The 13,044-nt window shown below is 40.8% G+C and overlaps 1 protein-coding gene across 2 annotated transcripts in view; it reads right to left on the reverse strand.

Annotated features, from left to right (window-relative positions):
• Positions 1 to 12,656, reverse strand: part of TLL1 (tolloid like 1) — a 323,584-nt gene extending 310,928 nt beyond the window's left edge. Inside the window, exon 1 of one of the 2 annotated variants that reach the window (XM_005887409.3) lies at positions 11,996 to 12,655. In XM_005887409.3, the coding sequence (XP_005887471.2) occupies positions 11,996 to 12,164 (169 nt within the window). In that variant the 5' untranslated portion in view covers positions 12,165 to 12,655. Of the gene's footprint in view, positions 1 to 11,995 lie in introns of both variants that reach the window. The other variant, XM_070386689.1, reaches the window with a different exon arrangement.
• Between the last annotated feature and the right edge of the window lie 388 nt (positions 12,657 to 13,044).

The raw sequence follows: 13,044 nt of genomic DNA on the forward strand, positions 1-13,044 counted from the left end.
TTCATCGCAGCACTGTTTATAATAGCCAGGACATGGAAGCAACCTAGATGCCCATCAGCAGAGGAATGGATAAGAAAGCTGTGGTACATATGCACAATGGAGTATTACTCAGCCATTAAAAAGAATACATTTGAATCAGTTCTAATGAGATGGATGAAACTGGAACCTATTATACAGAGTGAAGTAAGCCAGAAAGAAAAACACCAATACAGTATACTAACGCATATATATGGAATTTAGAAAGATGGTAACAATAACCCTGTGTACGAGACAGCAAAAGAGACACTGATGTATAGACCAGTCTTATGGACTCTGTGGGAGAGGGAGAGGGTGGGGGGATTTGGCAGAACGGCATTGAAACATGTATAATATCTTGTATGAAACGAGTCGCCAGTCCAGGTTTGATGCACGATACTGGATGCTTGGGGCTAGTGCACTGGGACAACGCAGAGGGAGGGTATGGGGAGGGAGGAGGGAGGAGGGTTCAGGATGGGGAACACAGGTATACCTGTGGCAGATTCATTTCGATATTTGGCAAAACTAATACAATATTGTAAAGTTTAAAAATAAAATAAAATTAAAAAACAAAACAAAACAAAAAACTATACATTAACTATCATTTACTTACAAATGATAAAATTAAGACTACACTAGGTCAGTCAGTCATTGTATCATTTTTCATATTTCTATAAGTATGTATTCACAGTAACTGTTCAATAAAGTTTTGGTGAATTGATGAATATTTGTAGCTTAGAATCATCTGTAAACTTAGCTCTGTGTAAACATAGGGTTGTGAGTATGTAAGCTCTTTAAGTTAATTCACATGACAAATGAAACCTGAACTAGAAATTACTGAAGGACTATATAGTCAGGATTCTCTTCACACATTAGGCAAAAAGAATTTAAAATTATCAATAGATTAAGTGTTTTAAGCATCTGAGCAAATAGCCAGGAGAACAAAGCATGAAGGATGTTTCTATTGCTTATCTCTGATACCTTACCAAAGAAAAATGTCTGTCTGGGGTATTAACCTCTCAATTTTACATTTAGAGGACTTGAGATATGAATACATTTTTCATATATGACAAGAAAAAAGAACTTTATTCCACAAATGTTTTTTATAAAGATTGTTTTATTACATGTAAGCAGCTGCAATTTTTTAAAAAATTCTCTACTCCTACATATTTATGCTACTATGAATAAAAATTACACAGTTTACTATGTTCCAGAGTGGTTTTCACTTCACATTCATTTAATTCTAACCATGAGAATCATAATGTCATTCCCATTTTATAGATCAGAAAACTGAAACATAAAGCTGTTAAATAACTTGCCAAAAGCCACAAACAGTTACTATGTGGTGGGTACAATATCAGAATTCATGTCCATGTCACTCCAAAGTCTAAGTTTTTAATAGATGCACTATTCTGGCTGCCCTGAAATCTTTTAAAGAATATAATTTTTGAAGCTTAGCGCCAAGTTGCAAAAACGTACTCATACCAAAAGAAGAAGGAGGAGGAAGAAAGGAAGAGATAGAAGAGATAGAAGAAAAAGGAAGAAACATCATGGCAACACATGGAATCCAGAATTCTAGATTCAAAATCTGATTCTATTACTGTGTGACAGAACACATGTTATTATAATGCCCTAAGCTACAGGTACCATTCAACACAGAAATAAGGGTATTAAGGGGTACTTGTTTATGAAGCATATGGTTTTGTTTAAGTCGCTCCATTCCACCCTCACATACTCTAGAAATCTTTTCTTTTTGTAAACATTTAAATCCTGCAACACACTGGATATTTAGTCTATAATCAGTATCTTCTTTCTGTATTTAACTCTTGTTCCCTTATATCCCTAGTAAACTGCTCACAATCTTTTTACCCAGAGAAACATAATGCAACATGAGGCCCTTGATTTTTAGGTCATTACTTCTGTTACCCATTCCAGATGGCAAATCCTAATTATTCTTCCCTTGATGACTGCCTGTGGGCCACACTCCATTCTTCTCTTGGGACTAAAAAATAAACATGAAAGGAGAACTTCCCCTCATTCTTAGGTTTAAAAAAAGTTTTATCAGTGTTGTTCTCACTCCTTCGTTAGAGAAAAGGTACAAGCAGAAAATCTTCTTCCTAGAAAACATGATAATTTGCTAACAGCAATCTATTTTCTTATAAGAATTATTATGTAGTCAATATTACACATAGTATGTATTTTAAATGTGACTGACTTCCTACTCTTAGTAAACCAGACTGGAGTCAAGTTTAGTTAACCCTATGAGCCTTCAAAGCTTTCAGGTTTTTGACCTGAGGGCTTTTAGCCAAGTTGGGATTGAAAAGATAAAGTTCTTTCTCACAGCATGTTTGTTTTCTCAAAAGCATTCACACATCATTTACATACATAATGTACACTGTAAAGCACTTTCCTGAACAACCTGCATTTGAAAGGATGTTCTTCACATTCTTTATGGGGTCATAAGCAAGAGTTCAATGAATACTCAGAAAACAATCTAAATCGTGAAACAATTTAATGGTACCACACAAAATGCAGGTCCTGTGCCAAGAACCAGACATTAACGACTGAATTCTACTCAAATCCAACTCCTCCCTTAAACAACATGGAAAGCCTGCTATCACAATTTATATACCTGGGGCAACATATAGTAGTTTTTCCCCTACAATACTTTGCACTCAAATATATCTCTATTAGAATTAGTCATATTCATTTTCATTTGTCTTTTACACAGTTGGGGTATTTCATTTGTGACTCTACACTTAGAAAATACTCTCTTGAAAAGGAGTAGCATCTGCCCAATACTCCACACGATTGAAAGTATTGGCCTGACTTTAACAGTATAGAAGGGCACCCCACTCCAGTACTTTTGCCTAGAAAATCCCATGGATGGAGGAGCCTGGTAGGCTGCAGTCCATGGGATTGCGAAGAGTCGGACACACTGAGCAACTTCACTTTCACTTTTCACTTTCATGCATTGGAGAAGGAAATGGCAACCCACTCCAGTGTTCTTGCCTGGGAAAATCCCAGGGACGGGGAAGCCTGGTGGGCTGCCGTCTATGGGGTCACAGAGTCGGACATGACTGAAGTGACTTAGCAGCAGTAGCAGCAGCAGTATGTGGCTTATAGTTGTTTAATGGACTTCCCTGGTGGCTCAGACGGTAAAGCGTCTGCCTACAATGAGGAAGACGGGGTTCAATCCCTGGGTTGGGAAGATCCTCTGGAGAAGGAAATGGCAACTCACTCCAGTACTCTTGCCTGGAAAATCCCCTGGACAGAGGAGTGTGGTAGGCTACAGTCCATGGGGTCGCAAAAAGTTGGACATGACTGAGCGACGTCACTCACTCATGTGGCATATCAAATGCAAGAATGTTGAAGGCAAGATGTATTCTCACTGAAAAAAAATTACTATGATGAACAATCATGACACAAATACTATCATTTCAATTGTCAGTCTTAATACTTTTGTGCTGACGGGAGAGCCAGTGAAGGGGATTCTTAAGACGAAAGGCATCAAATATCAAACCTAGGGTCAAGTTCTCACTACTTATCAACTGGGATGACAGCCCAGCCACTGGATCCTTCTGTGTTTCAGTTTCTTCATGTGTCCAAAAGGGTTAAAAATAATGTTAATTGATAGGGATATAGTGAAGAGAAGAGACATTTTACAATGTAAAAATATGAGCTGTGTTACTTTGACATGAGTCATGAAGGCAATTCCTAGATATGTGAGGTATAATAGGGTCCAAATATTTATTGGGAGAAGGCAATGGCACCCCACTCCAGTACTGTTGCCCAGAAAATCCCATGGATGGAGGAGTCTGATAGGCTGCAGTCCATGGGGTCGCTAAGAGTCAGACACAACTGAGTGACTTCACTTTCACTTTCCACTTTCATGCATTGGAGAAGGAAATGGCAACCCACTCCAGTGTTCTTGCCTGGAGAATCCCCTGGACGGAGAAGCCTGGTTGGCTGCAGTCCATGGGGTCGCACAGAGTTGGACACGACTGAAGTGACTTAGCAGCAGCAGCAGCAGCAGCAATTTATTATCTAGCAAAAGAACAATCTAGCTCTTTTCTAATTATGTTTGATGCTTTTCCCTGGGGTATCTTAAAGGTTTAACTTTTATGCAATGAAAGATACTTAGTAACACAATAACCTGAGTGCAAAACACAAACTATAAACTTCAACTAGAGGCACTTAGGTCAGATAGATCATGGGAAGAGGGATGGAGCTCCATCCTTTCAGAATAGTCAGTCCAGTGAACTGATGTCAAGGTAATTCTAATGCTGCTTAATAAACATTTCAAATACATTCATGGCCAAAGAGAATTCTGAGCTTGCTCATAACAGCTGCCAAGCCAGGGTCCGCTCGAGTTGCTGCTGTGGCGCACAATCCAAGTGCTGACAATTTAACATAAGTGAGAAATGTAAGGAATACAAAAACTATTCTACCTCTTCCTCACCCATCACACAAACTAAACATAGGAAGTTCGTCAACACAGAAGAACACCAGATGATGACAGTAAATATAAGGCTTGTGTCTCCACCTCCTTAATCACTCCCTGATTTGTAAAATGGTGCAGTGTGTTAGAAATTGTTGAAATGTCATTCTTAAACATTAAGATGAATGCTTTAGTAGCATATTAATACATAAAATTAGATTTTGTTTTGAAAAAAATACTATATTTGGAAGCACTTCTGATCATCATGGTTTCAACTTTTTAGAACTACTACCATTTGAGAAGTTTTGTTTTGTTTTGTTTTAATATGGTCAATGGCAAATATTTTAGGTTAAACTATAAATATAAATTTCAGGAGAAGAGCTGATTAAGACAAACACCTCAGTGGCTCACTTTCTGAATCTCAATTAACACTTAATTTACCATACTTCTTAATACAAATGTAGCCTGACTGGATTAGCATGCATTTTGTAAGGAGCTGACAAAAGAAGTATTCCATTAGCCAGCTCATAATATCTCAAAATTTAGTAGTCAATATCCCATTTTCAGGGCTAATGATAACAAGAACTAAATAAATAAACAAGGAGGCCTGTTTCTGATTTCTGAGAAAGAAGACATTTTATGCAATTCATTCCATAGCTTTGACACTGTATTTTTTTTAAAATGTTCCTCTCATATCATTTTTTAATAGATAACTAAAGGAAATAAACCACTGAAGTCACATTGCTAAATCACTCTATTGTATCCAGGGTAGGGGAGAGGACTCTTTCTCCTTAATTTAGGAATGATAAGTCCACAATTAATTAATTCCATATCTTGGAATATGAAAGAAGTGTAAGAATCCTCAAAATTTCCCTAGTATAGGAAATGTCACATCCCTAGGAATCTTGCCAGGCACCTGAGCCCCAGCCTACCCCAGGCATATCTCATGGGCTCAAAATGCTGTGGCAGGAGAGGGTGTCCCTACAGTTCGGGGGAGAACAACCCCCTTCTTCCACGTCCCCAGAATGGTCCCAGCATGGTCCCAGATGTTCCCAGCAGGATGTGCAAGGTTGCATTTTAAATGGATTATTCCCTTCTATCTTTTCTAAGCATTCTTAGAAAAGCTTAGGGAAGGTCCTAGTTTTAAATATTTTAAGCATATGTGCTGATATGCTATTAGAAACAATAGGTAATAGTTTAAAAAGAAAAAATATATATATTAATGATAGTAAATCACTAGCATTTGATACTATCTACCTGAGTTCTAGGAACATTTAAGGATTAATCTCTGTCCAGTACATTCACTGATTGAGAGACCTAAAGGATCATTAATGTGACTAATCTCCTTAAAGTATACAAAGAATATGGTGGTGGAATTACAGGCAAATTAGTCTAAATTTTAAATCAGGGAAAGTTGCTAAAACATACAAAATAGTATTCATACATATACAATTGGGGGTTATATGGTTTTTGTAGAAGAAATTATACATGGTATATATTAGACATTTGTAGAAAAATGTGCCATTATGAGGGCAAGAGTAAAAGTTATGGACCCTACACACTTTTAAATATTCCACTATGGGCTAAGGAGGCCCAAACAGAGAAAGGAAGCCTCAAAGATCATCTACTTGAATGGAAACCATAAAGGTTCCATGAATTATTACACAAACTACCTCAGAGAATGGATGCAAGTTAAATTTTAAATTTGCAAAGCACACTACCCTCTTCAGAGATAAAAAGTGGGAAGATCTCAGGAGACTGTAAAATGCAAGCAAAAAGGAGCTTTAGAGCTGTATTAGTCTGAGAGGACATATTTAAGAATAAAACAATCTATCTTATTCCTAACTATTATCAGTAACTGCCAGTGGTGGGCCAAAAGAAAAAGAAAAAAATCAGTGTGGCCCTCAGGACAAGAGCTAAAGAACTACTACTGGCAAATGATGAATAGAATTCAACTATATAGAATTCTTATCTATCCCTTTTGCAAACACTGTATTTTGATCATTTCTGAGTGGGCAGCAGAGGCAGGAGGAGAAAAACAATCAAGACCTGGGGAATGAAAACTAAAACAGAAGAGATTGTTTAAGAGAAGCAGCTCTATAAAATGCATTTTTAACATGAGAGTTTGGCCACCTAAAGTGATGCCAAGCAATAAATACATGTTTGGATATTTAATATTATATTAAGGCATAGAGTTGAACATCAAATTCTAAAATGCCATACTTAGGAGGCTGCCAAGGAAGCTGGAAAGTATAATATTAAGAGCCAAAAAGTGATAAGATCTTACTGAGAGATGATAAATTTATGAAAATTTCCCTTAGAATTAGTATACTAGAACACTGGTTATGAAGAAAAGCAAAAAAGAATAACCCTTTACAATGCCAAATGCCAAATGCCTATTTCTAATAAACAAGCCACTCTAAGGACAAATTCAGCCTTGCAAGTCACTGACCTTTAATCATGCTCGGATTTTTTCAAGAAAAAGAAACCATTTACTCAGAAGATTAAAGGTAGGAAAGTCTTGTTTTCAGGGTATTCACATTTGTTTAAGAGGATAAAGATAACCTTGCTAATTAGTCTTATCAGCCTCCACTCATCATTCAAAATTCTAATTTCTTCAGTCTCCCTCTTTAGATATTATATTTTCAATTGTCTGTGATTTCCTGACATCTCCTTAAATACAAAAAGAGAAAAGGGAGGAAAGGATGGAGGGGGTAGGGGAGGGAGGAAGGAAGGAAGGAAGGAAGAGGGTAGAGAGAGAATACAGAGTTGGTTTCGCACGTAATCTTTTCCAGGTAATCTCTGGACAAATATGAGAGATTAATTTGCACCCCAGATTTGCCCAGACTCTTCACAGATATTCACAGACACTCAGATTAACACCTATTGGTACAGCACAACCATGAAACAGGACACCTTAGTCTCTGTTCTGGAATGACTTCCTGCAGTATCAGCTTTCCAGCATCTCTCAGGACCCTTCTGAACTAGAGAAAGTAAGATAAATCTGATTGCAAATTTAGATAACTATGTATTGTACTGACATCTTAATGTGAAAGATAGACATTCTTTTGAATTATCTGCATCTTTGTGTCTGTTTATATAGAGAGGTAAATTATCTATTTTCTGGACTAACAGATTTGGCTATACAAACACATCTGAGGTTGTGCTACACTGACTTACCTAATTCTGTTATGTAGTCCCTACGTCGAGTCCAACCCTTTTGGGACCCCATGGACTGTAGCCTCCTCTATCTATGGGATTTCCCAGGCAAGAAAACCAATACAATATTGTAAAGTAATTAACCTTCAATTAAAATAAATAAATTTATATTAAAAAAAAAAAAAGAATACCGGAGTATGTTGCCATTTACTTCTCCTTGGGATCTTCCAGATCCAGGGATTAAACCAGTTTTTCCTGCATTGGCAGGCAGATTCTTTACCACTGAGCCACCAAGGAAGCCCCTATCTACTTTTACTTACATCAAAAATATATTTCTAAATCAAAGTTAAATTAACAAAAGTCTTCCTTTCTGTCCTATAGTTTCATGAACTTGAAATCAGAGTTCTGAAAGGTATACAAGTTATATTGCTTCTCAAATATACTAAGAATGGCACAACTCTAACAAGTTATAGTGAAGAATATTTCTTCTTAGATACCACTTGATCTTGTTAGAATGAGATGTAGATGAGGGATGAAGATCAATATTAATAGTCTATAGATATGAGGAGGTATTGAGAATTTTCCAGATATCTAACAATGTTAATCCATTCCTGTGATAAACATTAAAAATCAGTTATGATCTCTGTCCTCAAGGACTTTATATTCTCACTATATTTAGCAAAGTGAAACTGTTCTTAGTCATTTCATTAATGTCAGATAAAGCAAATGCATTTCTATTAGTCTAGACTCAGATAAACCTGGACAAAGTTCTACTCTTCGCATTTCAAGGAAGTTCTCCAAAAGGCCAATTAAGAATGGAGTGTAATTGTTTAAAACAAGTGAACTTTACAGCCAGGAGTCTTCAAATCAAGTTCTGGGTAATCTTAACAAATTGTTTGACTTCATGGAGCATCTGTTTTTCTATCTGGGTAATGGTGGCATTAACAAATTCCACCATTTGGAGTGTTGTATTGAGCTGAAATAATGTACTCAAGTGCTCTGAAACTATAAAGCTATGCTATCACTATGACATCAAACCACCACATGGTTTCAGGAAACTTAGGACCCTTGTTTCTTTCTAAAGAGAAGGGCACTTTTTTCAATGGGCCATAACCTCCACTCACCTCTTGGGGAAGGGCAGATCAAAGGTACCCTGGTATCTGGAGAGCATCCTCTCTTGCTTTTTGGTTATCTTTCACATATTTGTCTTCATCTTTCTTATTTTAGTGGCCTTCTTTGACTGGGATTTCAATGTACTATGAATTTTCCCTGTTATTACTTTTATTTCTCTTATATAGTACCAAAAGGTGGCACTAAGATTTTGCTACACTTTAGCCAAGATAATAAATTAAAGCCTTTCACTTCACCAAGTTAAAAAAAGCAATGATAATCATTTGAAAGTATCTCAGTTTGTGGCTGTGCTTCTCAATCTTCCACTTGGACCATTCTTATTTCTCTTTTACTGCACACATGTATAGGTTTAGCTCTTGTACACAAAAATAGGGAAGAAATAAAGTTAGAGTAATAATCCATTCAAATTTAGTTTTATTTTTGTTTTATCTTCAATAGCTCTGTTCAAAAACAAACCATTAGTAAAGGAACAATGGATTGGTTCAAATTGGGAAAGGAATATGTCAAGGCTGTATATTGTGACCCTGCTTATTTAACTTATATGCAGAGTACATCATGCAAAATGACAGGCTGGATGACTCACAAACTGGAATTAAGATTGCCAGGAGAAAAATCAACAACCTCAGATATGCAGATGACGCCACTCTAACGGAAGAAAGTGAAGAGGAACTAAAGAGCATCTTGCTGAGGGTGAAAGAAGAGAGTGAAAAAGCTGGCCTAAAACTCAATACTCAAAGAACTAAGATCATGGCAACCGGTCTCATCACTCCATGGCTAATAGATGGTGAAAAAGTGGAAACAGTGACAAATTTTATTTTCTTGGGCTCCAAAATCACTGCAAACAGTGACTGCAGCCATGAAATTAAAAATACTTGCTCCTGGAAAGGAAAGCTATGACAAACCTGGAGAGCATATTAAAAAGCAGAGACCTCACTTTGCAGAAAAAGGTCTGTAGAGGCTAAGCTATGGTTTTTCCAGTAGTCATGTACAAATATGAGAGTTGGACCATAGAGAAGGCTGAGTGCAGAATAATTGATGCTTTCGAGTTGTGGTGCTGGAGAAGACTCTTGAGTTCCTTGGACTCCAAGGAGCTCAAAACAGTCAGTCTCAACTCTGAATATTCATTGGAAGGAGTGATGTTGAAGCTGACGCTCCAATATTTTGGCCACCTGATGCAAAGAGCCCAACTCACTGGAAAAGACCCTGATGCTGGGAAGGATTGAAGGCAGGAGGAGAAGGAGCAACAGAGGATGAGATGACTGGATGGCATTATGGACTCAGTAGAATGAGTTTGAGCAAACTCCAGAAGACAGTGAAGAACAGGGAAGTCTGGCATGCTGCAGTCCAAGTGGTTGCAAAGAGTTGGACACGACTTAGCAACTGAACAGCAACAGCAAAGGAAAAATAAAAGTAAATACTCTTAAAGTTTTGGTTTTTTTTCTCCCTTGCCTGAATGTTTATGTGCTGAGGAAAATGTACATTTATGCTTGAGATGTGTTTCAATATACTTAGTACAAGTAAACTGTAAAACTTCAAACACTCTTTAGACAAAAAGAACACAGGTTCACAGACTCTTTTGAGCAATTTCTAAAGTTAAGTCTGAAACAATGGAACTTCTGAAAATGAATTAGTTAACTTTTGACATGTCTTATATTCATATTTTGGAGAAGGAAATGGCAATCCACTCCACCGTTCTTGCCTGGAGAATCCTGTGGACAGAGGAATCTGGAGGGCTGCTGTCCATAGGGTCGCACAGAGTTGGACATGACTGAAGTGACTTAGCAGCAGCAGCAGCATATTCATATTTTAAGTTAATGATTTTTAAAAGCATAAGCTTTTACTTTAACATTCAGAGAAAACTATATTTATTTTCCTGAAATAAGACCAAAATTGGCTGAATCTTTCACACAACCGAGCATCAGCGAATAGATGTTTTCCTAGACAAGTTTGAGAAATAATATACTTCACTTTTACCTTACCTAAAACAAGAAAATTTTCAATTTTCACCCAGTCGCAAACATTATTCAAAACAAATTTCTCAATAAAAGGTAGGTTTAGGGAGATGTATAGTACTGAGTTCTGGCAGCCCAGCCTCTAGCAATCCACCACAGCCGAAAGGTGTCTTGGTCCTCTAAACCATCAAGGAAGGCCCAGGAAACTTCTGGTGGGATAGGCTGAGGGTTAAAGGTGATGAGGAAACATAAGCAAAATTGAATTAAATCAGAACTCGAAATTCCAGACTGACATGTTTCTGCTAAGCTACTCCAAGTTTTGAAGAAGTACGTAAAGTAAGAGTGAACTGAGAAAGATCTGATAACCTGAATCCATATACTGCTTGTCATTAACATACTCTCCTTGTTAGGACAATGTGTCATCAAAGGTGCAAATTAACAGGGGAATTTCCAGCATTTTCCTTCATTTGCGTACATCTTTCTTAATTTCAGGCTCAAGAGAGGTCAAAAGAGGTGTGGAGTCACATGCAGACCACCCGCATAGAATCTACTTTGGGGATTTTGCCTCCCCCTTCCTCTTGAGATGGGGCAAAACGTGCTGTCTGCTCACAGACTTTCACTGAATCGGGCCCAGCAACCTCGTGACCACTTTCCTCGCAAGAGAATGGTTGGTCCACCAACCCCTGGTCACCTTGGCCTCAACTCAGCAGATCAGGGCCCGGGAACAGGGCATGTGTCTCAGACTTTAGGCTGCAGGAGGAGGGCCGGGCGGAGTGTCCGGGTCCCACCGCAGGACCGGGATTGAGGGAGAGAGAAACAAGCTTGAATGGGACGGCAACTTGGAAGTGTTTTTTAAGGTTTCCTGAAATGGGCAAACGCGCGGTTAAATCCATCCAGCTGGGGAGCTTTCGAGGGCATCCCATGCCTTCTGTTCCTGGAACGCCCACAGGACCCTGGCCGAGAGGGGGCGAAGGTGTCCCGACTCTAAGCCCGCCCGCCCGGGCACCAGGGCGGCGCCGCCCGCGGAGCGCAGGGCCGCAGGCGCCGGGCTCTGAGCCCTAGCGGCTGCGTCCGCAGCTCGTCACGCCGCGCCGGGGCGGGGGTGGGGCGGAGGAACTACCGGAGGTTCCAAACTTGGAGACCGCGCTCCGCACCCAGTCCCGCCGGTGCAGACCTGCGGCTGCGGGGGCCGCGCGGCCCCTCGGGGTGGGGAGGGGGTAGGAAGGAGACAGGTGAGACCCGGCGCCCTCCCAGCGCCAGCCTTGCCCCCGCCGTCCTGCCCTGAGAGGGCACTCACCGGCTTTGCACGGGTCCTTGTAGTCCAGCGCCTCCGCCTCATCCTCTCCGTAGCCACCAAAAGTGTAGTCATAGTCGAGGCCAGCGCAGACCCGTAGTTCCGCGCAGAGGACAGCCCCGGTGGCCGCCAGCCACGCGAGCATCCCCGGGGAAAGCCTCTCCAGCCCCATCTTCCTCTCGAGGAAGGGCACCGGTTCCTGTCGCCGCGGAAGGCTCCTCGGCGCGGCCCGGCGCTCAGGTGTCCGGGGACATGGGGCGCCGCCGGGCGGAGAGAGGGCAGGGCGACCTGTCCCCCGGCGCGGGCGAGGTGGCGGGCGGGGGCAGGTAGGGAGCGGGTCCGGGCGGGCGCGCGGCCAGGCTGTCTCCCGGCGGCCGTCCTTTCAGCTACTCAACGGCTCGGCTGCCCCAGGCTCAGGTTCTCGGGCTCAGATCCCGCGTGCACCCCGCACCCGGACCCGATGCCGCTCTGGAAAGACAAGACCAGTCTTCACATCAGCGCGTCTGAGCTGAAAGTGGGGGACCGTGGTCGCGGGTGGGGAGCAGACATTCCTTTGCCGCCAGACCTTAAAAGCCGCAGAAACAGCAAAGCAAGACTGCGAGAAGAGCTAAAGTGGGAGGATTTGGGGATGCACTGTTTGTCTTTCCCCCCAAGGCTGTCTCTTTACCCTCTTCCTAACTTGAAAAAAAAAAAAAATCTTCACGGCATCTAACCCAATCACTTGCATCCTGCTTACTTATTCATACAATCAGGGTCAGGATCCGGGCCACAGCCTCCTCTCCGCCTCCTTTCGGTAGCCCTGTAGGAGCAGACAGACACGAGTGCGCCGAGAATTCCATTTGTAATTTACTAAAGATAAAAATGAATATATCATGCACTGCGTCCACGAACAGCAGTTAATAGATGATGTACGTGCCAGCCGAGAGCGCCAGACCGGGGGTGGGCCAGGGATGCTGACAACTTGGCTCAAACCTCCACTTCCTCCCCAACACAAGCAGTTTGCGTCTCCCCTTTGCCGCCTTTGCCTCGGTACAGCCCGAGGGGAGGAAAAA

The sequence above is a fragment of the Bos mutus genome, chromosome 17 (genome assembly GCF_027580195.1).
Source record: "Bos mutus isolate GX-2022 chromosome 17, NWIPB_WYAK_1.1, whole genome shotgun sequence".
Lineage (NCBI taxonomy): Eukaryota > Metazoa > Chordata > Mammalia > Artiodactyla > Bovidae > Bos > Bos mutus.